This window comes from Rhineura floridana, chromosome 4 (assembly GCF_030035675.1).
Source record: "Rhineura floridana isolate rRhiFlo1 chromosome 4, rRhiFlo1.hap2, whole genome shotgun sequence".
In the NCBI taxonomy this organism is placed as follows: domain Eukaryota; kingdom Metazoa; phylum Chordata; class Lepidosauria; order Squamata; family Rhineuridae; genus Rhineura; species Rhineura floridana.
The window spans coordinates 209178495-209206330 of record NC_084483.1 but is presented as its reverse complement, the minus strand read 5'-3'; the positions used below and the strand labels follow the sequence as shown (position 1 = coordinate 209206330).

At 48.0% G+C, this 27836-nt stretch overlaps 1 protein-coding gene across 1 annotated transcript; it reads left to right on the top strand.

The window, feature by feature from the left end:
* Positions 1 to 21137: 21137 nt before the first annotated feature.
* Positions 21138 to 27836, top strand: CIB4 (calcium and integrin binding family member 4). The gene is made up of 5 exons (XM_061626143.1): positions 21138 to 21143; positions 21766 to 21907; positions 25718 to 25827; positions 26351 to 26439; positions 27815 to 27836. The coding sequence occupies exons 1-5, from the start codon at positions 21138 to 21140 to the stop codon at positions 27834 to 27836; spliced, it is 369 nt and encodes a 122-aa protein (XP_061482127.1).

Genomic DNA, 27836 nt, shown 5'->3' with positions numbered 1-27836 from the left:
CCCCCCAAATAAATTAATATTTCTGCACTTGGGCCTCTTTCCTACAAGACGGAAGAGCTAGCCACGCTGGCAGTTAGTGTCAATTGCACATCCTGATCCACGTCTCAGACCCATTTCATAAAAAGACAGGACAAGCACGTGTAAGTCATGTTTAAAGATCCAGGCACCGCAGGGTTTAATTAAAATCCAAGAAATAAATATATGTAGCCACACTATCAATTTAGATAACAGTGAGCGTGTTTACATTTTTGTATACCTTTAATTAATGTTATTTGCATAGAAGGATGCTTGAGGTGGCATTCAGCATTTATTAAAGCAGCTTGCTACAGTCATTGCAACTGGGGAATATGATTCAGCTTTTCAGTAAACACCACAGGAAGTGGTGCAAAATGTACAATTTAAAGACACTCCATCCCATGAACACACCCACATGTTGAGGTATATTATAAGGAAGTTTGAAGGGGCTTAACAATCAGGAGGATGTTATACTGGATGTTATATATAACATCTGAATCGGGAGAGGCCATGCAAGCCCTGGACTGCTGCCTGGACTCGGTGGTGGGCTGGATGAGGGCCAATAAGCTGAGTCTGAATCTTAGCAAGATGGAGGCGCTGTGGGTTGGTGGTTCCCAAGTTCAGATAATTGGTCAGCTGCCTGCTTTGGATGGGGTCGTACTCCCTCTGAAAGAGCAGGTCCATAGCCTCAGGGTACTCCTGGATCCATCTTTGTCACTAGAGGCCTAGGTGACTCTGTGGCTAGGAGTGCCTTTTACCAGCTTCGGCTGGTAAGACAGCTGTGGCCATTTCTGGATCGGGATAGCCTGACCACTGTTGTCCACGCACTGGTAACCTCCAGGCTGGATTACTGTAATGCGCTCCATGTGGGGCTGCCCTTGAGGTTGGTCCAGAAGCTGCAGCTGGTGCAAATTGCGGCGGCGAGACTGCTCACTGGGGCAGGGTATTAACTACATGTCACCCCACTGCTGAAAGAATTGCACTGGCTGCCCATTTGCTACTGGGCCAAGTTCAAGGTTCTAGTTTTGGTGTACAAAGCCCTATACAGCTTGGGACCAGGATACCTGAAAGACCATCTTACCCCTTATATACCCAGTCGATCACTGCGCTCTGCAGGTGAGGGCCTCCTGCAGATACCATCTTATCAGGAGGTCCGTTCTGCACAACATAGGAAACGGACCTTTAGTGTGGCGGCACCTACCCTGTGGAATTCCTTCCCTTTAAATATTAGACAGGCGCCATCTCTGCTATCTTTTGGGCCCCTACTGCAGACTTTCCTCTTTCAACAAGCCTTTTAAGTTGAGACCCATCCCAGTCTGCATCTGTGTTGGAATTGCTTTTTAATATATTCTTAAACTTTATTTTTTAAAATGTTTTTAATCTTAGAAGATGTTTTGAAAGGTTTTTTTAAGTAACGTTTTTAAAGATGTTTTGTTTTAATGTGTTTTAAGTTTGTTTTTATGATGTTTTAATGTTTTTGGTGCTTTTGTTTGCTACCCTGGGCTCCTGCTGGGAGGAAGGGCGAGATATAATAATAATAATAATAATAATAATAATAATAATAATAATAATAATAATAATAATAATAATAATAATAATAATGCTGTCAAAATCAGTGAGGAAGTGGTGAAGCATTCATTCACTCTGTGCCGGATGCATGAACATTAGACTTGGTCACCTGTTGTATGCAGTGGCAGCTGGTGGTTCCATGACAGTGGGGCAGTGGAATCCACTCTGGGATTTAGTCCAGACTTTCAAGTAGGTGTCCAAGGTGCACTTCGGACAGCAACTTGAAAATTCAGCCTAAAATCTAGAGCGGATTCCACTGCCCAACTGACATGGAGCCACTGGTTGTATGAATGTAAGAAGAGACCTGCTGCACCAGGCTAAAGTCCATCAGATCCAGCATCTTGATTCCCACAGTGGCCTGCTAGATGCTTCTGCTTGTGGATAAAGTCATGAGTAGAATATGAAGTTGGTAGCCCTTCTCCACTGATGGCCCCCAGCAACAGGGATGCAGAGGCATAGCCCTCCTCCCTTAGACAACCCATTTATTGAGCGTTTATCCTGATTTGCTTGCACAAAGCTTCTGGGGAGCTGAGACCATATCCAGTCTTTATTGAGCATTTGTTCTGATTCATTTGCGGGTCAGTTATACAACAATGTGCATTTATCCTGATTTGCTTGCACAAAGCTTATGCGGAAGTTAGACTATTTCCGGTCTTTGTTGAGCATTTATTTTGATTTGTTTATGGGGTGTTTACACATCTTCATCCATCCATCTGTCCCACATTTTTCAATGCACTTTCTTGTCACTTTCCAAGCTGAAAAAGGGGATTTATTGTGCTAGGGTGACAGAGCCCTTTAATCCACTTTAAATGCCCAAACATAAAGTTCTGGTACGGTCGTGAATCCCTCCTGCAAACTACTGACTGCCTGGAGGCATCCATCAGGCCGTTGACTGTCAACATTGTCGTAGCCATTGATAGACTCTCCTCCTCCTCCTCACATGTGCCTACTTTCCTTTGGAACCCAGCCTGCCCTCATTCATTTCAGGGAGGCCTGTTCAGGAGGACGTCATGGTGCTTTCTGTTCCATGCTGCTGATTAGTAGGTGAAGGGTCTGCCGCTCTTTCGATTTTCTTCCCCAGGCACCCAAATGTTTTGGGCTGTCCCTTTACCTGGCAGCAAGACAGCACTCTTCCTCATCTCTCTGCTTTTCTTATTACTGTGCATGCCTCAGGACTGTGCCTTGGCATTGAGTTGGGCTCTCCGGTTCCAGGGCAAAGAGTTTACCCCCAGGGTCCAAATCAAGTCCTTAAATGGGGACACAGAGAAGCATTTGGGGCGTCTTCTCTCCACCGCTGGAGCTCTCTTCTGCTGACAATCTTTTTGAAGTGCTATAGACCATTTTGATCTGGGCAGTGGTGCAGGCTTGGTTTGCTTTCGATGTCCAATATGGTCCCTTTAGGGCAGGTGTGGGGAACCTTTGGCCCTGCAGATGTTGCTGCACTGTGACTCCTCTCATCTCTGCCCATTGGCCGTGCTAGCCAGGGCTGATGGGGGTTGTAGTTCAGCAACATCTGGAGGGCCAAAGTCTCCTCACCCCTGTCTTAAGAGCACCGGGACCTGTCCTATACCCAGTGAGACCATTAGTCCATGCATCCCATTATTGTCTGCACTGACTGGTCGCAGCTCCTCAGGGTTTCAGGCAGGAGTCTTATCCCAGCTGCAGCTAGATATTTATTTTTTACTTATATATTTGTTAGATTTATATCCCACCCTTCCTCCTAGTGGGAGCCCAGGGATTGAACCTGGGACCTTCTGCATGCAAAGCAGATGCTCTGCCTCTGGGCTGCACACCTTCTCCCAAACGAATGTGAACTGATCTGTTATTGAAAGCAGCCTTATGCCAGGTAAGACCATTATTCCATCCAGCTCAGTACTGCCTGCACTAAGTGGCAGCAGCTGTCCAGGGTTGCAGGCAGCAGTCTTATCCCAGCTCTGCCTAGAGACTGCCACTTAGTCTTTCCCAGATATCTCCCCCTCTATGCTACCAGAACCTGCCAGAAGAAATAAGGTGATGGTGTTGGTGGCGGTAATGTTAAATTTGCCCGCCCCTAGATAATTCCCTAGAATTATCTGTGTGTTTGAGCGAACACTGTGGAATTTCTGATAATATAGCCCAGGGTTCCTGACAAGAGTGTCCATTGCCAAATAGCACCATGTTGAACATCCCCTCCCAGATCTTGCTTGGAGCTGTGTGCAAGGCAGCCCTTGAGGAGCAAAATTAATCATCCTGACCATGTTCAGCATCCTTGTGCACCGTCATGTCTCTCCTTGACAGCATCGCCTCTTAGCAGTGGCCAAACACATCCAAATGAGCCTTATTTAGAAATTCAGCAAGTGTCAGGCCAGGAAGGAGCAAGCTTAAAGGCTTCTGAACTGAGTGACAAAAGCAAATCCCCTTCTTCATTCATTGCATTGCAAATACAAGATGCCATTTCTGTCCAAAAGCTGAGCGATTGGAGTCCTCCCCTCCTCCCCAACCCCCTACAAAATAAGGAACTATTTCTGCCAACAATCTCCTTGGGTGAATTGCTCACATCACTGTCATCAAAAATATTATCTGCCCTTCGTCAGCAGGTCTCAGGGTGGCTTACTTACAACAATCTAAAGTTCAACATTAAAAACAGTTAAAACGAATCATAGTCACAGAAACAGAGCGGGACCCAAAAGCACATATCTCAGGTGTCAAAGGCCAGGGTATAGAGGTGTGTCTTCAGCATACAGAAAAGGCTATAAAACGAAGGTGCCGGACACACCTCTGTGGTAAGGGAATTCTACCACACGGGCTGCCACTGAGAATGCCCTCTGGGCTGCCACCACCCCTGAACTTCTGAGGGCAGCAGAACTACCAAGAAGACCTCCTCCGCTGAATTTAACCCATGAGAGGGTCCACAGGGAAGGAGGTGGTCTCTCAGATGCATGAGGCCTAAGACATTTAGGGGTTTAAACACTAAAGTGAGCACCTTGAATTGTCTCTGGAAATAAACTGGCAACCAATGCAGCTGTTTAAAAACGGGTTATATGAGATCTAAAGGGAACCCCAGCCAATAATCTGGCTGCTGCACTTTGGACCAGCTGACGCTTCTGAGTCTTCTTCAAGGGCAGCCTCATGTAGAGCACATTGCTGTAATCCAGTCTGGAAGTTATCAGATCATGGAGTACTGTGGCCAAGCTATCTCTGTCCAGAAGGGGCCATAGTTGGTGAACCAGCTGTAGCTGGAAATGGGTACTCCCAGCCACTGAGGCCACCTGATCCTCAAGTAACAATGTTGGATCCAGGAGTATGCCCAAGCTACAAACCTACACCTTCCAGGGGAGTGCAACTCTGTCCAAACCAGAGCATCTTCCCACCTCCTGGACTCCAGAACACCTCCTGGACTCCACCTCCACCTCCAGAACAGGACTCCTAGACTGGAGAACACTGGACACATAACACCTCTGTCTTTTCAGGATTCAGTTTCAGCTTTTTGGCCCACAGCCAGCTCATCACTGCCTCCAAATATCAGTCCAGCATCTCAACTGCCCCTGATGGAATAGAGCGATAGAGCTGAGCGCCATCTGTATATTGGTGAAACATCACTCCAAACTCCTGATGACAGCTCCCGGTGACTTCATGTAGATGTGAAATAGCATGGGAGACAAGATGAAACCTACAGATAGCTCCCATGGCATCGAATGGGACCCCCCCCAACTAGTTTCTGGAGGTAAGAGCAAAACGGCTGAAGTACTGTGCCCCCAGCCTCACAAAACAAAGGCACCGGGTGCTGGTTGACAAAGTCTACACGAGAAGAACCAAAAGAGTCTCAAAAGGCAGACAAGCATGTCCATAATTCTCAGCCCCATCAATTCAAGCTGTCCTCCCAGCTAACACGTTCACAAAGAATGAATTACGGTTATTGATCAATTGCTTTAATTGACAACCAATGAGAGGCTGCAGATCTTCTCTTATTTTGCAAAGAGATATAATTACTTTAGCTTGGGGAACAGAAGTTGTGAAAGATGAGCATGTCATCTATATGTATAGAAAACTGTTACTAGGTCCTGAAAAGTGAGTTGCATATGCATCTCGTGGTGTACCAGCATTGTTTACAAAGCTCTGAGCAGTACCGAGGTTAACGGTGGTGCTGTACTCTTTAGATAGGGCATCCCTTGATCAGATCCTCCCCCCGCCCACAGCAATATTGTCTCTGGTGCATTGCTGCAATAAGGAACCGTTAGACGCAATATCCTTCTGGATCTCAGTTGCTGGAAACATAAGGAGGGTAGAGTGTTGTTGCACTTAGGTCCTGCTTGTGGTCTTCCCAATAGGGCAACTGGCTGGCCACTGTGAGAACAGGATGCTGGACTATATGGGCCACTGACCTGATCCTGCAGGCTCCTGTTATGTTCTTACCATCTCACTCCCCAATCTAATGAAAATGGAAGTACACAAGATGGCATTTCCTCCTATGCTAAAGTTAATTAATTAATTAATTAATTTGTTAAATTTAAGCTATCTGTTAATCGGTTAATAAAAGCCATGCGGTTGTTTGAATTTGTTTAGGGCTTCAGCCGGATGACAGTCCAAATTTAGATCAAGGGTTTAAATTTATACCCGCTCTGTAGCAAACATACTCTCTAATTTCTAAGCAAGCAGTCTTTGCTCCATTACCATGCCAGAACCCGGCTGCAAAAAAAAAGCATCCTCATTAAGATGCACGGGCTCCAGTTTTCCTTGCTGAACACTTTGCAAAGCATGTTCCTTGCTTTTGTACAGCAGCCTCCCTCCCTGATTAGCCTGCGTTGCAGAAGCTGGCTATTTTCAGTGTCATTCACGAGCCATGTCAACAAACATGGGCTTTTAATTATTTTTTAAAGTCATCTGTGCAACTCCTCTTCAACATTCAAGACTGAGGAAGAGAATATCATTCAGAGCAATCCACTGTGTGATCCTGGGCTACATTTGGCTCTCATTCTTGAAACCTTTTATTACTCATTCCTCTGGAGTAACATGATGGCATCAGGTCTGGCCAGATGCCACGTGACTCAGTCCTCAGACACTTCAAAACGTTGCGCTGGAGTAAAGGGGCATCAAAATAGATGTGGGTTAGAGCAGGAATCCACTTCATGAATTCTGTATTTCCTAAACCTGCCTTTGAGACCCAATCTGAGGGAGAACTGTTTGCAAAGCAGCCTGAAGAGGATTTGACACTTGATTCTGCTTTTGGGGCCAGAGGTTGAGACCCCTCAAGGAAAGAAAAAAACAAGAATATGCAGCTCCACCACATCACCACCAGCGCAAGCTCCCTCATTCCGTGATCAGCTGCCAGCTGAAGGTGCACATGGAAGTCATCCAGTAAAGACAGGGTGCACAGTTCCAAACCCAGCATACTGGCCCTGTGCATTCTTGCCAGCTCCAGTTGAGGGTTAGGTCGTGAATGGTCAGCTGGTCAGAATCACTGCTTAGAAACTCAGGCAGGCTCTGGCTGTTGCTGATGCAACATCTACATTTCTTGGGAGCTCTCTAAGGTCCTGAAGATCCAGACCCTGGGAACATGGGACCTGCTTCCCTTGGCTGGATCACTCTTGCTCAAGGATAATAGATCAGAGAGAGAGAGAGAGAGAGAGAGAGAGAGGATAATTAGATAGTTTTAGTCAATGGGACAACATGGTGGGGTGCAGACTTTCCTCTTTCAACCTTTTAAGTAGAGACCTTATCCCAGTCTGAATCTGCCTTGGAATTGCGTTTTAAGATGTTTTTAAAGCTTTTCTAAAAAGGTGTTTTGTTTTAATATGTTTTTAAGGATGTTTTGTTGTAATATATATTTAAAGTCTGTTTTTATGACGTTTTAGAGTGTTTTTAGTGCTTTTGCTTGCTGCCCTGAGCTCCTGCTGGGAGGAAGGACGAGATATAAATCTAACCAATAAAATAAATAGTAATAATAAATAAACCTCACGGGCTGCCTCACATAGAGTGCACTGCAGTAATCCAATCACACACAGAGTGCGTTGAATAATTCAATTTCTCTCCAGAGGCATCTCACAAGCTCCTGCTGGAAACTTGTAAGCCTTTGGTCTGGTTCTCCAAGATGATCCATATGTTCTTAGCATCTACTAGGCCCCTTTGGGCTGCTATGGACCAAGAAATTTGCACTGGTTGAGTTATAGGCATCCCCATCATAAATGTGCTTGTCAAAAAATTCACTTAAAAACTGAACCTTTTTCGAGTGGGGACAGGACAAGATTTCTCCAAGGAACTTCTTTTATTCAGTAACTTCCCAGAATTCCACACTGTCTGCTCCCTCCCTGCTTGCATTGAAAAACACAAGTTCCTATTTTTCTAGGTCCGTTCTGTAACTATTTTACACAGTCTCTCTGCCTGTACTTAAATGAAGAATTCTCCCTGCAGGCAAAGCCATTTCCACGGAATGTGAGATGCAAAGCTTTGCATTGATCAAATGGACTTCTGCAACATCTTTTTGGGGATGCAGTGCGTGCTTTGGGAAATAGCTTTTCGCTTTTGCTCATCAGGAGTTGTGTCTGAACAGTTGTAGCCTTTCTAGGAGGGGTGGGATCTCCATCTCACTCACAAATCACAACCAGCATTGGCAGCGGCGTCACTAGTGGGAGTGCGAGGGGGTGCGCGCCCTCCCAGGGGCATGGACGAGGTGGCTGGGCTTGCATGCGTGCGCACTCGAGGCCAGCCACCCCGTCCATGCCCCTAGGAGTGTGGGTGCTGGAGGGGCACCCAGCTGGAGAAGGCCTGGGAACGCCGGCGTGCCTCCCTCACCCCGCCGACGCTGCTCCCGGTCTCACCCGCCCGCCCGCCTCCGAGGAGAAGTTGGAGCAGCCTTGCCGGGCAATGGCGCCGGGTGGGGCGGCTCTGGGTGTCACCCCCCTCATGGTGACACCCGGGTGCGGGCCGCACCCTCCACACCCCGGTAGTGACGCCCCTGAGCATTGGGTTGGAATTGGAGATTTAAATGTTGAAAGCCAGCCACTTCAAAAGACTTCTTACAGACTCCTGCTTTGCCTTTCTTGGCCCATTAAGGAGTTGACTAAGGGGATGCACAAAAAATAGGTCATATAAGCCTTCCCCAACCGTGTGCCTTCCAGATATTTTGGATTACAACTCCCATCAGCCCCATCCAGTGGTGGCCATATGATGCTTGAGCTGACGGAGGTGGTCTCAGGTGTACTGTTGAGATCCCCCAAACTGTTGGTTCTGGGGGATGTCAACATCCATGCTGAGGCCACGTTACCTGGGGCGGCTCAGGATTTCATGGTCTCCATGGGACTGTCCCAATATGCCACTGCAGATAAAGAGTGGTGAGCATCCAATTCGATATGTAGAAAAAGGGGGTGAAAGACCAGAATGCTGAAGTATTTTATAGAAAACTGGTTTTATTGCGAGATTTTTTTCAAAGAAGCCCAACATGTTTCAGCCTGTAATCACAGGCCTTCATCAGGGGATAATGAACTTTTACAATGGGTAACCGAACAATTTTGGTCCTGTATTGTATTGATAACAATCCTCTTATACAGACTGAAACCCAATATGCCATTGGCCCAACACATGTAGCAGGGCATACTCTAGACTTGGTTTTTGCAACTGGACATGGAGATGGTGATCTGAATGTGGGGGGCCTTACATCAGTCCCTCTGTCATGGACAGATCACTGCTTGCTGAAGTTTAGACTTACAGCGGCTTTTCCCCTCTGCAAGGGTGGGGGACCTATTAAGTTGGTCTGCCCCCAGAGACTAATGGACCCGGATGGTTTCCAAAGGGCTCTGGGGAGTTTTCTGGCTGATAGTGCTGGTGCTCCTGTTGAAACCCTGGTCGAACTGTGGAATACAGAAATGACCCGGGCAGTTGACAAGCCTGCCACAGGCCCGGCGCTCCCCTTCTGTGATTCATGGCAAGATCGCTGCTGTGTGTCGCAGGGTGGCCATTGCCTTGCTGAACCTACCTTTCTCGGCTGCGTTGTGCGGCTGTGCACACAGTGCTGCCCTTAACCAAGATGGTGGCCGAAGTTCCCTAAGGGGCTGAAGCCTCTGCCATCATCTTGGCTGATGGCGCATGCATGCACATCCACAAGCCACAATAATCAAAACTGATCCAGTAGAGATGGCACAGACAGCGCACTGGGTGCCTCCACTGGGCTCGCTCTAGCCATGGCATCCAACTTGGTCTGCAGGTGAGTGGTTTTGTCCCTAACATGCCTCCCAAAGTTGCTAACAGCAAGCTGCCGAGGGTGTCAGAGCAAAGCTCTCTTGGCCAGATGACAAGAGCCCATTCATCACTTGGAGAAGCTCTGCCAGGCACCTCCTTGTGGACTCATTGGTAGTGGAGAAGTCAGCTTTCTTCACCACCGCCACTGCCACGTGGTAGGTACGATAATGTGACCTCACACACTCCCCGTCAGGCTCAGACAGAGATTTATGCCACCTGAGCTCCAGCCGCTGACCCTCCTGTTTCATCACACACAGGTCACTGGAGTACCAAAGTGAGCTATGTGCTCCATTGCAACAGTGGGGGTACTCAGGAGCGATCGTGTCAATGGCTCTATGCATCTCACCATTCCACAGCGTGACGAGAACCTCGACAGGAGCACCAGCCATGTCAGCTGGAAAACCCCAGAGTCTTCAGGAGTCCCTCAGATTCCATAAGTTTCGGAGGGTGGACAATTTCAATAAGTCTCCCATCCCTGCAGCATGTGGTAGCTGTGTTCAACCCAAACCTTACCAGGGAATGATCTGTCCATGACAACAGACTCACAGTGAGTCCCTCAATCAATGGAGTATTACCAATCCGCTCCGTGGCAAAAACCAGGTTGAGGGTATCTCCAGCTACATGTTTTGGGCCAGTGACGTACTGAGACAGCCCCACAGTTGTCTTGGAAGCCTTGAAGTCCCGAGCTGGCTCATTTGAGGGAGCCTCAGCATGGGTATGGAAGTCCCCCAACACAACTGTGTAGGGGTTCTCCAACGCCACATCTGAGGCTCCCCCTGCCAGCGTGGTCAGAGAAGTTGTAGTGCAGTGGGGTGAGTGGTACACTAACAACATCCCCATTCTATCTCTCTGGCCAACACCCCAAACAGTCCTGAAAACCCCGACACAGTGCAGGTTGGTCTCCTGGCAAGAAAATAGTGACCCCCCTTCCCCTGCTGCGCCCCTCTGACCTGGACTGGTGCTGCATTGAGTACCCAGGCGGACACAGCTGGGTTAATGTAGGGCTACCCAGCTCATTCTCCCAGGACTCAGTTATACACACCAAGTCAGCTCGCTCATCTGCAATCAAATTGTGGACGAGAGATGTTTTGTTCTGGACAGACCTGGCGTTTAGCAGCAACACCACCAGACCAGGGGGTCGGCTGACCAGCATTAAGAAGCCACACAAAGTAAGGCAAGTTCCTGTGGTGCTAACTGCCATATGGGGGCAATCATTCTGCTGTACCTTACAGGACTGCAAAGAAGGTTTTGGAGGGGATGTGCAGAGTGTTCTGAGCATTATATAGATTGATGGCTTATTACACCATGAAGAGGGGTATTGGTTGGCCCTTCCCTTTCTTTCAATGCATCCTGTGGCATGTGAGTAGCAAGTATCAAAATGCCAGACATGAATCTCCCGGGCATGAACCTATTGAGGGCTCCTTCCCTTGCATCTCCCATCAGACTCCTTATGCAAATCTGTCTGTGCCAAATCCATTTAAACTGTCAGGGAACAGCAATTACTCCCCTGGCTGGGAAAATGCTTTATGTAGATAGAACTGCATGCAGCTTGTTCCCAGCGTTTCTTTCATTTCCTTTTCTTTTTTTAAAAAACTGTTTTTGCTTTGAACTTCATCCCGTTCAGCTTGATTTCCTGCTGAGGTGGGAAAGTGTGCTGGCTGTGAAGTGTGGTGTTGCTGTGTTTTTGCCACAAAAGGGGGACAATTGCACAGCTCCCCTCCAAGGTGTGTCTAAACTAGCCCTTAAAAAGAGGTCAGCCTTCATGGCTGGGGTGTGTGTGTGAGGGTGGAATTTTATTATTATTATTATTATTATTATTATTATTATTATTATTATTGCCCGCCCTTCACTAGTAGATCCCAGGGTGGGTTACAGAAATTTAACACACAGTATTAAAACCAGTAATGGACTGCGAAAAAGACCAATAATTGAGTGTTAGAACAAATTAAACCAGAACTATCACTAGAAGCTAAAATGATGAAACTGAGGTTGTCATACTTTGGACACATCATGAGAAGACATGATTCACTAGAGAAGACAATAATGCTGGGAAAAACAGCAGGGAATAGAAAAAGAGGAAGGCCAAACAAGAGACGGATTGATTCCATAAAGGAAGCCACAGACCTGAACTTACAAGCTCTGAACAGGGTGATTCACGACAGATGCTCTTGGAGGTCACTGATTCATAGGGTCGCCATAAGTCGTAAGCGACTTGAAGGCACATAACAGCAACAAATGAAACCAGTTACATTACATTCGCAGGAACAGGTGAGTCCTGAAAACATATAACTCGTGCCAAATGCCAGAGTAGAGAGCTGCGTCTTTAGCATTTGCTGAAAACGGTACAGCAAAGTTCTGTGGCGAGGGAATTCCACAACTTAGGGACCACCACTGAAAATGCCCTCTCTTGCGCCATCTCCCCCAAACTTCTGAGGGTGGCGGAACTACCAAAAAGACCTGCCGTCTGCTGACATTAACACCTGACAGGGTCTGTCGTGAAGGAGGTGGTCTTTCAGATATTTGGGACCAAAGTCATTTAGAGGTTTAAACTCTAACGTGAGCACCTTCAATTGGGCCTGGAAACAAACTGGCAACCAATGCAGCTGTTTTAGAACAGGGGTTATATGAGTTCTAAAAGGAACCCCAGCCAGAAATCAGGCCGCTGCATTTTGAATGCACTCCTAGTTTTCCTATTGCCGTGTGGCTGTCAGGAGGGAGAAGGCGTCTTTCATCCAAAAACAGGTAGTTACAAATCCCAGAACAACAACAGTAATAACATAGGAAGAGTGCTTTAGGTGGATCAGTCCAGTGGCCCATCCAGTCCAGCCTCCTGTTCTCACAGTGGCCAACCAGGTGCCCCCAATGGGAAGCCTGCAAGCAGGACCTGAGCGCAAGAGCAACTCTCCCCTCCTGTGGCTTCCAGCAAATTGTGTTCAAGTAGCAACTCTAATTAAAAACACAAGAAGAGCTCTACTGGATCAGGCCAGAGGTCTATCCCAGACTTCCCCCAACCTGGTGTCCTCCAGATTTCAGACTACAACTCCCATCAGCCCCAGCCTGAGGCTGGGGCTTGTGGAGGTTGTTGTTCAAAATGTCTGGAGGACACCAGCTTAGGAGAAGGTTGGTCTGTCTCTGCAACAAGTGAAAAGAAATGGTAGCACAGCTACTCAATGAGGATGGGAAAATGATAACAGATGACAAAGAAAAGGCAGAAGTGCTCAATTCCTACTTTGACTCAGTCTTCTCCCAAAAAAGGGTCTATGACCCTCCCAGGAAATATGAAGTGGAAGGGCAGGATTGGAGCTTGATAGACAAATGGTCAAGGAATACCTAATCACTTTGAATGAGTTCAAATCGGCAGGGCCCGATAAACTGCATCCTAGAGTATTGAAGGAACTGGCTGAAGAACTCTCAGAACTTCTGTCTATTATCTTTGCGAAATCGTGGAGGACTGGTGAAGTGCTGGATGACTGGAGGAGGGCTCATGTTGTCCCTATCTTCAAAAAGGGCAAAAAGGAGGAACCTGGGAACTACAGACCAGCCAGCCTGACATCAATCCCTGGGAAAAGTCTGGAGCAGATTATAAAGTGGTCAGTCTGGTAGCACCTTGAAAACAACACAGTGATTACTATTAGCCAATATTGATTTGTCAAGAACAAATCCTGCCAGACTAATCATCTCATTTTTTTGATCAGGTAACCTCCTTGGTAGACTGTGGGATTGCTGTGGACATAATATATCTCAGCTTCAACAAAGCCTTTGACAAAGTGGCCCATCATATTCTGATTAAACATGGAATGGATGGAACAACTATCAGGTGGATCCACAGTTGACTAAAGAATCGCACTCGAAGAGTGCTTATCAATGGTTCCTTCCCAAACTGGGGGAGGTAACAAGCAGGGTACCACAGGGCTCAGTCCTGGGCCCAGTGCTCTTCAACATTTTTATTAATGACTTGGATGAGGTGGTGTAGAGAATGCTTATCAAATGTGCAGATGATACAAAATTGGGAGGGATAGCTAATACCTTGGAGGACAGAAACAAAATTCAAAGAGATCTTAATAGGCCGGAGCACTGGTCTGAAAAAAACAGAATGAAATTTAACAGGGATAAGTGCAAAGTTCTACACCTTGGAAAAAGAAACCAAATGCACAGTTATAAGATGGGGGATACTTGGCTCAGCAATATGACATACGAGAAGGATCTTGGGATTGTTGATCGCAAGCTGAATATGAGCCAACAATGTGATGTGGCTGCAGGACACGGAATAATGGGCTCAAGTTGCAGGAAGCCAGATTTCGACTGAACATCAGGAAAAACTTCCAAACTGTTAGAGCCATACGACAATGGAATCAGTGACCTAGGGAGGTGGTGGGCTCTCCGACACTGGAGGCCTTCAAGAGGCAGCTGGACAGCCACATGTCGGGGATGCTTTAATTTGGTTCCCGCATTGAGCAGGGGGTGGACTCCATGGCCTCATATGATGGCAGGTTCTATGACCATCCTGCTTTCCACATTGGCCAACCAGATGCTTCTCAGGAGCCGAGTGTGAAGGCAGGCGCCTGCTCACATTCTTTGCCTCCTGGGAACTGACCCAAATGAGACCCGTTGCAACACAAAGTTGCCCTCTCTCCTCCAAACCTCCTAGCAGATGTGATCCTGCTCAGGGTTCAGGCCAGCCAGGCAGCCCTGCCCTCCTCCAGGATACCACAAGCTGTAAAGAACTCAAGGGGGACACCCCACTCTTGTTCCCCCACCTCCTTAATTTCCTTTATTGCTTTTCAAGTTCACACCAGCACTTGCTACTGAGCTCCAGCTACACTGTTTTTTTTTTGAGGGGGACAGGGAAGGAGGGTTATGCCCTTAGGTGATGTCTTTAAAAGTGGGGCAGTCTTTTTGTTCTTCTGCAAACCTTGGGAATCCTGCCTCGCCCAGCATGCGAATTCTTCCCTCTTCCTTCTCAGTGGCTCGTTTCGGCTTTCCTTTCCAAGGACCCTCCCTGCCCCCAAGCTGGCTATTCCAGGGACTGACATCTCTTCATATAGGTGTTTTGCGGAGGACGGTAAACCTGCTGGAATAAAGCAACAACAGCTGGTAGTTACCTGAACCAGTGGGAGTGTTAGGCAGAAGGAGTCACATTTGCTGCTCCTCTCACCGACCACCTTGTCACTTGTTTGTCTGTTTGTTTGAGCCCCTTCTTCCTGCTTCTTCTCAGACCCCACATCCTTCCTGTGTTCTCGCTCCCTGTTGTGAGGACATGCTATGGTGCTATGAACTTTGAAGAAGCACGAATACAGGGCGAAAGGGACAAATGAGCCAAGCGGAAGGCACGTCAAGCAAATCCTCATCGCGACCATCTTCCATCTGGAAACCGATGTCCTCCCTGTGGGAGGCTGTGTGGATCCAGAATTGGCCTCTACAGTCACTTACGGACCCAAGACCTTATCTTGGAAGACAATCTTACTCGGCCATGAGTGATCGCCAATGAATGCATGGATGAATGTGAGGATGTGTCTCTTGGAGCTCTTCCTCAGAGAGATGGCTGTGTGTGTTCTCACTGAACAAACCTTCACTTTTCTTTTCCACCTTTACCATCGGTCTTAAGTAACAGACTGTTGCAACTGTTGTGTTAACTCTGCTGACCTCCCAATAAAACCTAGGCATGGCCATTAAATAAAAAAAAAAGTCTGCTGCTGGTGTGTTTTAACGGTTGGATGCTGTGTTTATTTAATTTAATGTTTTATACTGCTTAGATTTCTGCCGTTTGTGCACCATCTGGGGAATCCTACAAGATGAAGGACAGTCTAAAAGTACAAAGAATGAATGAATGAATAAGTAAATAAATAAATAAATAGTTTGGCCAGCAATGAGTTGAGCGTCATTCATGACCCGATCCAGCAATGCCCTTTTATGTCCAGACAAAGGTTCACATCCAATACTCTTGCCCAGTTGCTTATTAGAGGGAGGGAAAGGGGGTTTGTTTGGAAGAAGTACATAGTAGGCCTTCCTCCCTCCCTCCCTCCCTCGTGGCTGCATGTGTGGATCTAACTCAGGGGGAAGTAACAGAGGGCCCCCTAAATGTTGCTGGGCACCTTCAGTTCCCAACATCCCTGACCATTGGCCATGCTGGCTGTTGGGTCTGACGGGAGTTGCAGTCCAGCAACATCTGAAGGACACCCTGTTGGCTGCCTCTGCCTCTTCCTCTTGCTGTCCACTGGCCGGTGGCCAACGTCCAATCTCAGCTCAACCACAAACTGCCCAGAAGATGAATCTCTCTCCATTTAGGGCGACAGAGACAAAATGTGCTCTGGCTGTTTGCTTTCTTTATTCTTTTCAAAATCATAGCTTGGGGGGAGGTTGAGAAAGACCCCAGTAAACAGAAAATCATAGGAAGAAAGTCAGGGGCTGATTTTGCATTTGGCTTTCTTGGGGCGATGTGTGGGCCAGAGAAAAGCTTTGTGGTGATCATGTGCTGCCACCTTCAGGGGAGGGGGAGGCAATGAAAACAAGCTTCCAAGGGGTTAGCACAGCCTTTGGCAACTGGGTGCCTTCCGCACGTTTCCGACTACAATTCCCATGCTGGTTGGAGGTGATGGGAGTCCAAAACTTCTGAAGGGCACCAGGTTGGCGAAGTCTGAGTTGGAGCCATGTCAGTGCTTGTGTGTGTGAGAGAGAGAGAGAGAGAGAGATTTTGCAGAAGACATTTTTAATGTATTTATTTTTAAATGTATTTATTTAGAAGATTTATGTCTTGCCTCTTCGTTGAATGATCTTCGAAGTTGCCGTAACACCCCCAAGCAACCAGTGGAGGCTGGTCCTCTAGGGCAAATGGGGCACTGCCCCACCAGCCTCAGGCTGCCCTCAGCCAGCCCCCACCTGCCTGCCTGCCAGCCTTCCTACTTACACCCAGTCCAGGGTGTGGCCCCGGCTGCCAGCTTCCTCCACCTGAGTCTCAGTGTGTCGCTCTTTGGAGAACTCAACAGGGAGGATGGAGACAAAGCTAGGATTGGTTGGCTCCGCCTGCTGTTGCCGCCTCTGGTTGGGCTCCCTGCCTTCCGCCCCACCAGGCCCAATGGGCGCCAGCCACTACTGCTCACAGCACACAGTCGAGCAGCCCTCAGCCCTCCACCCCCAGGCACTGGTCTCCCTTCAGCTCTGCAGTCCCCAGGCAACTGGCTGTTGGAGCAGAGGCTCTTCCTGGAAAACTCCCTGCTGCAGTTGCACCTTCTCTGGCCAGTGAAGGGACGAGACTGGCTTTGCCCCCTTGCACTGATGCTCTCCTGGGGAGGTAGGTGACTCAGCCCCCCTCAGGGACCCTTGGCTGAGGGCCAGAGAGTGGTTCTCTTGAGTGCTCCAGTCCCATGGATGGACGGACGGATGGACCGAGCGACCGACCATCATTCCTGAACAGAGCTCAGGACAGTAAACATAGTATGTTCTCTTACCCTACATTTTTGTCTTCACAGCAACTCTGTGATGTAGGTTAGGATGAGAGATTAGGAGTGGCTCAAAGTCACCTAATAAGCACCGTGGCTCAGTGGACATTTGAACCTGGGTCCAAGACTCTCAAGCATTGGCTCTCCAGAACTGTTACATAACGTTCTGGTATCAAAACCACTGTGGTTGACGTTTATATAGAGGAAGGAGGGTTCAGTTTTTCTTTTCAATCTATTCGGAGTTATTTTGTCTCACTCTTGAGTTTTTATCCCCCTTCCCCCCAAAAAACACCCCTCTCTCTTTCCCCAAAGAAGGCTTATGGCAAGCTAAGCAAAGCCATGAAAACCAGCCACAGCATGCAATGAAGATCAGATAAGATCACACACGATGGGATCATCAGCATCATCACCCACTCCTCCTGCAACGACTCTTGTGTCAGGGTAGGACAGGGAAGATCTGTCCGGGTGGGATGAGGGGAAGGCGGGCTGTGACAGCCACAGCAGCACCTGACGTACCTGAGCGGAATTGGTGGGCTGGGCTGGGCAGCTTTTGATTCTCTATGGAGCCTCCGAGTCTTTGTTTTCTCTCCAGAATGAGCATCTCCCTTATGTAGGGCACAATCATCGTTTCCAGGGAACTAACACACGCAATGCACATTATCAGGACTCTTTCAGAAAGCACTTATTTTCCTTTCAGAAGGAACAATGGATATTCCCCCACTCCCTCACTCGCTGACTTGCTTCTCATGATTGTTCTGGGCCTAGAGATGATATCTATTTTGGGGAGGGGACCAGACACGCCCTCCTCCACCCGCAAACCCCACAGCCAAAGTCTGGCGCTCTGAATGGGGCAGTCCCGAGATGTAGGTAACCTAAGCAACATAATGGAGCAACGTCAGGGGAAAGCTGCACTTTCCTAGCCTCGCAGGATTCCTTGCAGTTTTGCAGAGGAAACTGGGTCTGAAATCTAGGACTGTGCAGGGGCCCAGCTGTGCCGGCTGGGGCTTATGGGAGTTGTAGCCCAGACATCTGGAGGGCACAAGGCTGGCAAAGACTGGTGTAAGGAGAGAATGTGCAGTTATAAGAGCATCAGAAGAGATCTGGTATTCCATGGTATACTGCGTCTAACCTTGGAGGTTCCATATAGCCATCATGACTAATAGCCATTAAAGGCCCCTCCTTTTCTGTGAGTCTATCTAAACCCTCTTTAAAGCTATCCAAGCCATCACCACAGATTGTGATACTTTGCATTCAAGCAATGCCTTTGGCATTTCTTGACAATAAAGATATGCAAGAATGCCTGTGAACTTAAGCCGGTGGATCTGCAGCCAGGAGACAGTGGAATATATCATCCTTGATGTATTGTTTACGGAATGCCATCCTCGGGGGAAAATAGTTTGACAGTGCGACAGCTTGTGTTGTGTTTCAGCCTTTCCTCTCTCTTGCAGCAGTTTCACAACTTTTCCTCTTTTCGGCTAACTACCCTATTTTTCAATTTTACTTGTATACAATATTTTCTCTTCTTCTCCCAGCCTTTTAGATAGTTAGGAGAGTAGAATCTAGGTTAAGTTTCTATTTCTGTTTAATTGCCACGTTCCTAGGGGAATGTTTGACACCCAATTGTGTATTTTTGACCATCCTGTGGAGAATGTCCCCTTGTGCACCTTCAACCTTCTTCTGCACTTTTGCCCCTCCTGCGCGGAAGAGCTAAAACCAAAAGCAACCATTTTATTACAACCAAAGAGAACACAAAAAGATGGAAGTTTTGTTCCTTCATAGAAGGCTTTATAAAAGCTGTAGTGTAGGACATTGAACTTGTCAAGGAGTATCAATACCTCGGCACAGTCATTACCCCAAATGGAGACAATAGTCAAGAAATCAGAAGGCGGCTAGGACTGGGGAGGGCAGCTATGAGAGAACTAGAAAAGGTCCTAAAATGCAAAGATGTATCACTGAACACCAAAGTTAGGATCCTTCAGACCATGGTATTCCCGATCTCTATGTATGGATGTGAAAGTTGGACAGTGAAAAAAGATCAACTCATTTGAAGTGTGGTGTTGGAGGAGACCTTTGCAGATACCATGGACTGCGAAAAAGACAAATAATTGGGTGTTAGAACAAATTAAACCAGAATTGTCACTAGAAGCTAAAATGATGAAACTGAGGTTATCATACTTTGGACACATCATGAGAAGACAGGATTCACTAGAAAAGACAATAATGCTGGGAAAACCAGAAGGGAGTAGAAAAAGAGGAAGGCCAAACAAGAGATGGATTGATTCCACAAAGGAAGCCACGGACCTGAACTTAAGATCTGAACAGGGTGGTTCACGACAGATGCTATTGGAGGTCGCTGATTCATAGGGTGGCCATAAGTCGTAATAGAAGGCACAGAACAACAACAAAGGGAAGCCTAACTGCCCACTGCTCTCTCCTGAGAAAAATAATCTCCGTAGTTTTGCATCAGGGATCCTGGGAGTTGCAGACGCAAAGCCCAGTGTACTAAGACACCTCTGTAGGGATTGGGGGGCATTCAGCAATTCTGCCACCACCTTCCCTTGCCCCACAGTACGTTTGTGGGCCTTGGGGGCAGTGAAAAGGGGAGATGGTGGTGACAACTTGCAGAGCTGGGGTGAGCTCAGATTAGCTCACCCAGCTCACAGCAGCAGGCACTGACTATTGCGTGACTCTTCCATGGCTTAAAAAATTTGTCCAGAAATGATTCATTCCTCTTTCTGGTCTTAAATGCACCAATAAAGTGTTCTTTTCAAAAGGGCAATTTATAGACTAGGAAAGATACTCTGCGTTGGTGATTATCAAATTACCTAGACTGGAAATTTCATATTCTTTGAACAAGAGGCCTGGAGCTGAAGCTCCCTACTGACACCCTGTGGTGGAAGAGAGGTACTGCTTGAGATGCTGTTTGAGACGCGGGAGGTTGCAGGGCAATGGAAATGGACTGCCTTCAAGTCGATCCCACTTATGGCGACCCTACGGTAAGTTGTATTCAGAGGGGGTTTCCCATTGCCTTCCTCTGAGGCTGAGAGGCGGTGACTGGCTCAGGGCCAAGGTCACCCAGTGAGCTTCATGGCTGTGTGGCGATTCGATTCCTGGTCTCCCAGGTCGTAGTCCAGCACCTTAACCACTACAGCACACTGGCTCTCTTTCCTTGTTTTGGTTTTAATTAATTAATGCAGTGCTTCACATTTCAACAAGAATCTCTAAGCAGCTTACAAACAACAGCACTGCCACAAGTGGAGGGTTGTTCTTAGAGGGTTGTCCATTAGGGTGAATGGGGGGCTGCCCTGCCAACCTCAGCTAGCCCCCACTGGATGGCCTTCTTCCTTATAACCAGTCCAGGGGAGGGGGAGGGAGTCTGGCTTTCAGTTTCCTCCTCCTCCTGGGTCTCAGCGTTGCCCCTCGGAAAACTCTGCAGGGAGGCAGATGGGAACCAAACTAGAATTAGTTGGCGCTGCTGCTGTGGGTCTGCCTGTCACTGTCTCTGGCCCCACTTCCTCTTGGGCTCCCTGCCATCCCCCTCGCTGGTTACAATGGGAGCCAGGCAGCACTGAGGAGTGCTGCTACTACTAGTTATCATCATAGTAGCTTCATAGAAGCTAAAATGATGAAACTGAGGTTATCATACTTTGGACACATCATGAGAAGACATGATTCACTGGAAAACACAATAATGCTGGGAAAAACAGAAGGGAGTAGAAAAAGAGGAAGGCCAAACAAGAGATGGATTGATTCCATAAAGGAAGCCACAGACCTGACCTTACAAGATCTGAACAGGGTGGTTCATGACAGATGCTCTTGGAGGTCAGTGATTCATAGGGTCGCCATAAGTCGTAATCGACTTGAAGGCACATAACAGCAACAACAATTAAATAAACATCTCTGAACATGTACGTAAGTGAACGAAGTAAGAACCAAAAAATCCAATTGTGTACAAAATATATCAAGGTGCATCAAAATGCAACGTACATACACATAATACAATGACCAAAATCATTCACCTACACATTCATACTACACAAAACTACACAGTCACACCACATAAAAGCCTTTTAAGTTGGGACCTTATTCCAGTCTGCATCTGTGTTGGAATTGCTTTTTAATTAAACCTTCTGTAAAAAAAATACTTTTAAAGAAGTTTTGTTTTAATATATTTTTAAAGTCTGTGTTTATGATGTTTTAAAGTGTTTGTAGTGCTTTTGTTTGCCACCCTGGCCTCCTGCTGGGAGGAAGGGTAGGATATAAATTAAATAAATAAATAAATAAAAAATAAACGTAAACACATAGCCTTTATACTGGCACTTGGAGAACATCTAACGTTGAAAATCTCTGGGCGTTTCAATAAGTTTCATCTCCTTACTGATTCATATAGAATAGTGTGTTATGGGTCCTGGTCTAGGTGAAAATCAAGGGCCGAACTTCTCCACTTCTCCAGAGGGATTGTCATCACCTCCTCCGCAAGGTGCTGCTTGTCCCAGGGTGGCTATTAATGCCAAGCCCTCCTCTTTCCACACAGGTCAATCCATTCAGGGACAGGATCTGCAAGGTTTTCTCCACAGACGGCTACTTTACATTTGAGGACATCCTCGGGTTGGCGTCCGTCTTCAGCAACTCGGCATGTCCCAGCCTCAAGATTGAATATGCTTTTCGGATATACGGTATGAGGTTTCCCCACACAGCAGTTTAGGTCCAAGGAACAGCGAGATCCACCAAATCAGTCCTGAGTGTCATCAACTCTCCTGGCACCTTGTGGATGGAGTAAAAAAGCTGAGGTGCTGGCAGGGCAGGCAGGGCAGATTTGGGGAAGACCCTTTAATGGGTCTCACTCCATTAGTGAGGCTTCCTCTTCCCTGCCATTGTTGCCACCTGCTGCTGCTCCTCTGCCTCATCATTGCCACCAGGAAGAGCCAGTGAGCAATGAGGTAGTGGCAGCTCCTCCTCCTGCTGTTCGCTTGCTCATCCTCAGTTGGCCATACCGAAAGGGTGAAGACGAACAGGTCCCATAGAATCGTGTCAGTGGGGCCCCTGCTGGGGTGCGGGCCCTCAGCAGGAACCCAACCATACCAACCCTTGACACCACCTCAGGCAAGTCCGGAGCCAGTTTGCTTCTTCTGAAGGCTCAGGGCCATGATGACAAACATGCACAGACGAGAGAGAGTGGACAGTGTAAGACCCTGCGCATCTGAGCCCAGGCAATGCTCGGGTCTGGGGAAGAAGGAAGGCGAAGCTGTTGGCAGCAGAGAACACAAGAAGAGCCCGTCAGCTGGATCAGGCCGCAGGGGCCCAGCTAGTCTGTGTTTCCACAGTGGCCAACCAGATGCCCCCTAAAAGCACAACAGCCTGCTTGCCACTTCTGATTCCAACAGTGGAGGTAGAACACAGCCCTCGTGGCTCGTAGCCGCTGACACCCTTGTCCTCCATGGATTTATCTAACCCTCTTTTACAGCCACCTCTACATCTCTGCATCTTGGTTAATCCTGGGTCAGCCAGTGACTTCTGAGGACTGGGGCTCTTGCTGTTGGGTCCCTTAACTCTGCAGCTTCATGATGGGCCCCTTGCAGCAAAGTCCTGACGCCCTCTTCCTTGGTAGTAGGGCCCAGCAGCTCGGCAGCTCTCACCTCTGCTTACTGTTTTGGGGGGCCATTCGTTCGCAGGGTTACAATACCGGGTCAGGAAATGAGAGACAGAAATAACGGCAGTAAGGAGAGCAGGTGGAAGAGGAATACAAAACTATACAGCTATAGAGACGTAGCATGTTAGTGGGGCATTTTAGGTTGTTTTTACTCTTGTTTTTAATAGTTGTTTTTGTCCGTCGTTTTGAGTTCACCTTTCTAGAAAAAAGCAATGATGATGATGATGATGATGATGATAATAGGATGTGCACTGGATTTGGAGGCCTGAGACAAATCAGGCCTATTCAGAGGCATTTTATTTATTTATTTATTTATTTATTCAATTTATATACCGCCCCATAGCCGAAGCTCTCTGGGCAGTTTACAACAGGTAAAAAACATCTGACATACAATTAAAACCTCATATTAAGCAGTTTAAAAATAAGTTAAAATATGAAGAATTAAGACATAATTAAACACACACTAAAATGCATATTAAATACTACTAAAATGCTGAAAATGCCTGGGAGAAGAGGAAGGTTTTTATCTGATGCCGAAAAGGTAATAATGTTGGCGCCAGGCGTATCTCATCAGGAAGAATATTCCGTAGTGCAGGGGCCACCACTGAGAAGGCCCTTTTTCTTGTTGTCACCATCCGGGCTTCTTTCTGAGTAGGCACCCAGAGGAGGGCCTTCAATGTTGAGCGCAGTGTGCGGGTAGGTTCATATCGGGAGAGGCGTTCCATGAGGTATTGTGGTCCCATGCCGTACAAGGCTTTATAGGTTAAAACCAGCACCTTGAATCGAGCCCAGAAACATATAGGCAACCAGTGCAGGCGGGCCAGAATCGGTGTTATATGTTCGGACCGCCTGGTCCCAGTTATCAGTCTGGCCGCCGCATTTTGCACGAGCTGCAGTTTCCAAACCGTCTTCAAGGGCAGCCCCACGTAGAGTGCATTGCAGTAGTCTAATTTAGAGGTTACCAGAGCATGGACAACTGAAGCAAGGTTATCAACTATCAGCCAGATAGTTGGGGTAGCCCCTGATCTCTGCAGGTTGGGTCAGGTGGCCCAGAGCGATTTGGGGCTATCGGGGCAGGATGTCAGGCAGTAAGGAGAGGCAGGCATGTGCAGGAAGAAGGAGGTTGAGCGGGAAAGGCACCTCTTTGTGGGAGAAGGTAGATGCCTCCCCAAGCCCCATACGGTATCCAAGCCCCTTTCATGAGCAGCTTCCCTGAATGCAGACACACAATGCCCACAAAGGAGCAGGACGCAGCAGGATCAACTGGTCCAGAGAAGCCTCTTGCAAAGAAGTAGTGACCAGCATAACATCACCCGCCAACTCTCAGTGGGGGGGGGGGGGAGAAGGCGGCGAAGCATTTTTTCCTTCCCTACCCCCCCTCCTGACCATATTTTAGACCCTACTTTTAGTTAAAATAGGGTTTAAAAAACCCATAGCTCCATCCCACAAATGGCTTTGGGGATGGGTCCGGGAAAGGGTGGATGTGGTCCTCTGGTCAGAACATGGCGGATTTGCCCTTCTTGGGGTCCACAGGTCAAGGCCACAGGACAGATCGGGAGGGCTGTGCACAGGCCTGACTACTATGATGACTACTACTACGATGACTATTTAGGGTTGTATTCAGGGTTGTAGAGATCATTCTGTCAGCAGAAGCATTTCCTCCCCGCATGTGCTGTTCTGGGGCTTTTCTTGACCCTCCAGAGCAGATTTGGGGAGAGCACAAGGAGAGGAGAGGGGGAAAGTCCTGTCATGCTCGTGGGAATTCTTGCACTGGCTTCTGCTAGTGCACTGGCTCAGTTGCCCAGGGCCCTTAGCATTCTGCTCGACTTGCATAACAATGCATAAGGCTGCCCAGCCACTCCCCTCTCCTGACACGACCTGAGGCAGCCCTCTGCTCCTCCCCATAGTTCCTGCCTCTGCATTAACAGTCACAGGAGGCCGGCACAGCAATGCATTTGGCTGTGCACTGAGTAATGCCAATGGAGATTTTAATTCGATACGTGATCTTTTATTTAATTTCAGTTTTTGAGGAAAGGAGGCTCTTTTAGGGGAACTGTGCCAGAGCTTCCAACCACCTTAATCTGGCCTTGGATACGTGCCCTTTGCCTTCATGCCTCCGCTGCGGCTTCCCAGAGGCACATCGCTGGCCACTGTTGCGGGGAGAATGTCGCTTGGCCAGCTGGGCAGCAAATCTGTTCACGACCCTCCCTTGCATAGGAACCTGGGTCCGTTTCTCCTTCTGGCTCGGTCTGCACCAGCAGTTCCCAAAGTGTTCTCCGCAAGCTTCATTCAGGCGGTCTGCGATGTATCTATGGGTTTGTGTTTTAAGACAGGAGACGGCACATCCATTGCCTTGAATATTCATATTGTTCTTTTAATTTCACTTATATTGCTGCTTTTATTTCTTATATTGCATTCTATGGAATTCAAGTTGTAATAATATAAAATACAATATATAGGCAATAAAAATGCACTTAAAAACCATGCAGCTGGTAGCACGGCACATTGCACCTCCTGCAACAGGCAGGAAAATCACAGAATGGTCTGCCAAGACCCTCAGCAATTTTCAGGCAGCTGAAGGGATTTTTTTGTGGGGGGGGGGACTTCTGGTTATGATTGGCTGGCAGTGTCTCTCAGAGAAGCCAGGGATTGAACCAGGGACCTTTTACACACAAAGCAGATGTGCTTATCTCTGCCACTATTCTATGGCCTTTCTCTTTAGCATCTGGTTGGCCACTGTGAGAACAGTATGCTGGTCTAGATGGACCACTGGCCGGATCCCGCAGGGTCCTCTTACGTCCTCCCTATGTTTTGCATGCATGCTTCGCTTTGCCAGATTTCAACGATGATGGCTTTATCGATGAGGAAGACCTCCAAAATGTCATCCGCAGATTGGTCGACAGAAATAACCTCAGCGAGGAAGAGATTGGAGCCCTGGCCAACCACGTGCGTATCACGCCCCCTAGCAAACCCTAACCCTTTATGAGACCTCCAGAGACCTCGAGGCAGAGGTCGGCCACGGAGGGTTGTCCCGAGATAGCCAAAGCAGTGGTGGTGGCATGGGGAAGGGGGAAGCACAAGAATTTTTCATGCACAGTGCAGGAGATGTGCACTCCAGATGTTTTCTGTCAAATCCCTGGCAGTGTGACCACACATGCTGGCAAGACCTCACACCTGCATGAGCCGGCGCTCTCTTGGACTGGGAGGCGGTTCAGCCTCTGTTTCTGAGTTTGGGCCCTCTATAGGAGGTGGCAGAGGCCGGGTGGGGAGGTGGCTGGGGCATGATGCCACACAGCCCTGGCTATGCTTTGCTGACTCCTGACACCACCCGTTCCTCCCTGCTGTGCTCTGTGCAGAGACGCCAGGCCTTCTTCTAATGGGGATCCTCTGGCGGGAGTAGGGGGCGCATGGCGATGCCTTTGAGGAAGGGGAGAGTGGTTTACAGGGCAGGCTTTTGTCTCCTAAGCAGGTTCTGGATGAGGCAGACCTGGATAAGGACAGAATGCTCTCCCTAGCAGAGTTTGAGCATGCCATGACCAAGTCTCCAGACTTCCTACAGTAAGAGCTGGGTGGTGGCTGCTTCGTGCCATGCCTCACAACTGGGCTTGTTTGCTTCCCTGTTAAAAAAAACCTCACTTCAGCCACATGCATCCCCCCCGCCGCCTGGCCCAGCCACGAAATCTCTCCTCCTGCCTCATCTCGCCTTATTTCCCCCATCTACCATGGGCATTTAGACTCAAGGAGAGGCGGCTTTTTGCTGCACCCTCCAATGTGTGGGTGGTGATAACAATTGTGCGTAGGGAGGGAGAGGCAGAACTAGCATGCTCATCTCCACACATCCTTACTCGCCAGTATAACACACCTGTATAAAGCTAGCACATGTGACTGCATCATGATTCTGTTGCTGCAGAAAGAATCTGGGGCAAAAGGGCCCTCTGTATGGGGGGGGATGGGATTTTCCGCTTGTGAAACAGCATGGTTCTTGAAGAATGGTGTGGGCTCTGGTTATTTGTCGGTAGAGCATATAACCGTCCAAGGAGGACGGGATGGAAGAGGGACAAAAGCGACCCAAAGGCTAGTGGACAATCTAGCTGAGGACCTTTCCCTGGGAGCAGAGGCAGCTGATGACTCCAAGTCAGTGGGGCAGTGGAATCCATTCCGGGTTTCAGTCCGGACTTTCAAGGAGCTCCCTGATAATTCAGACTAAAATCTGAAGCGGATTCTACTGCCCCACTGACTTGGAGCCGCCAGCTGCCACTGCTTGGAAGTAACCTGATTACCTGAAATGCTCCATGCAGCCAAGAGAGAACCACTCTGGGTGTGCAAAGCTGTCATTTGACAGCCGGATTAGCTCCCAAATGTGCCAAGATATTTCCAGCTAGCTTGGGAAATGGGACTGCTAGTTTCCAAGTCAATCCAATGCTACAGCCCAGGAATGCAACTGATCTCCGCTTACGCCCATATATACCTGCCCAGGATTTAAGATGATCTGCCTCTGGTCTCCTCTGCGTGCCTGGAGTGAAAGATTGACAGGCACGCAAGAGAGGGCCTTTTCAGCTGTGGCCCCCAAGCTTTGGAATACCCTACCACAAGAAGTCCGCTCTGCTCCCTCCCTGATGGTTTTCCGGAGACTTCTGGAAACAATCTTGTACTGGAGAGCCTGTGGGAGGGACTGAAGGTAGAGCCTGACACTGATTTTATGCCTTCTATGATAACTTTTACCTTTGTAGTCCCCTTTAGTACCAATCCATCCATCCATCCATCTATAATTTTATGTATTTTAATTTAAAGTTTTTGTGATTTTACTGTTTACAATTTTATTATGTACATGTTTGATTTTATTTTTGTAAGCTGCCCTGAGTGCTCTATTATAGGGTAGAAGGGTGGGATAGAAATCTTTTAAATAAATAAATAAATAAATCTCTCTGCCCAGCTCCTTTAGGATCTACTTCTGA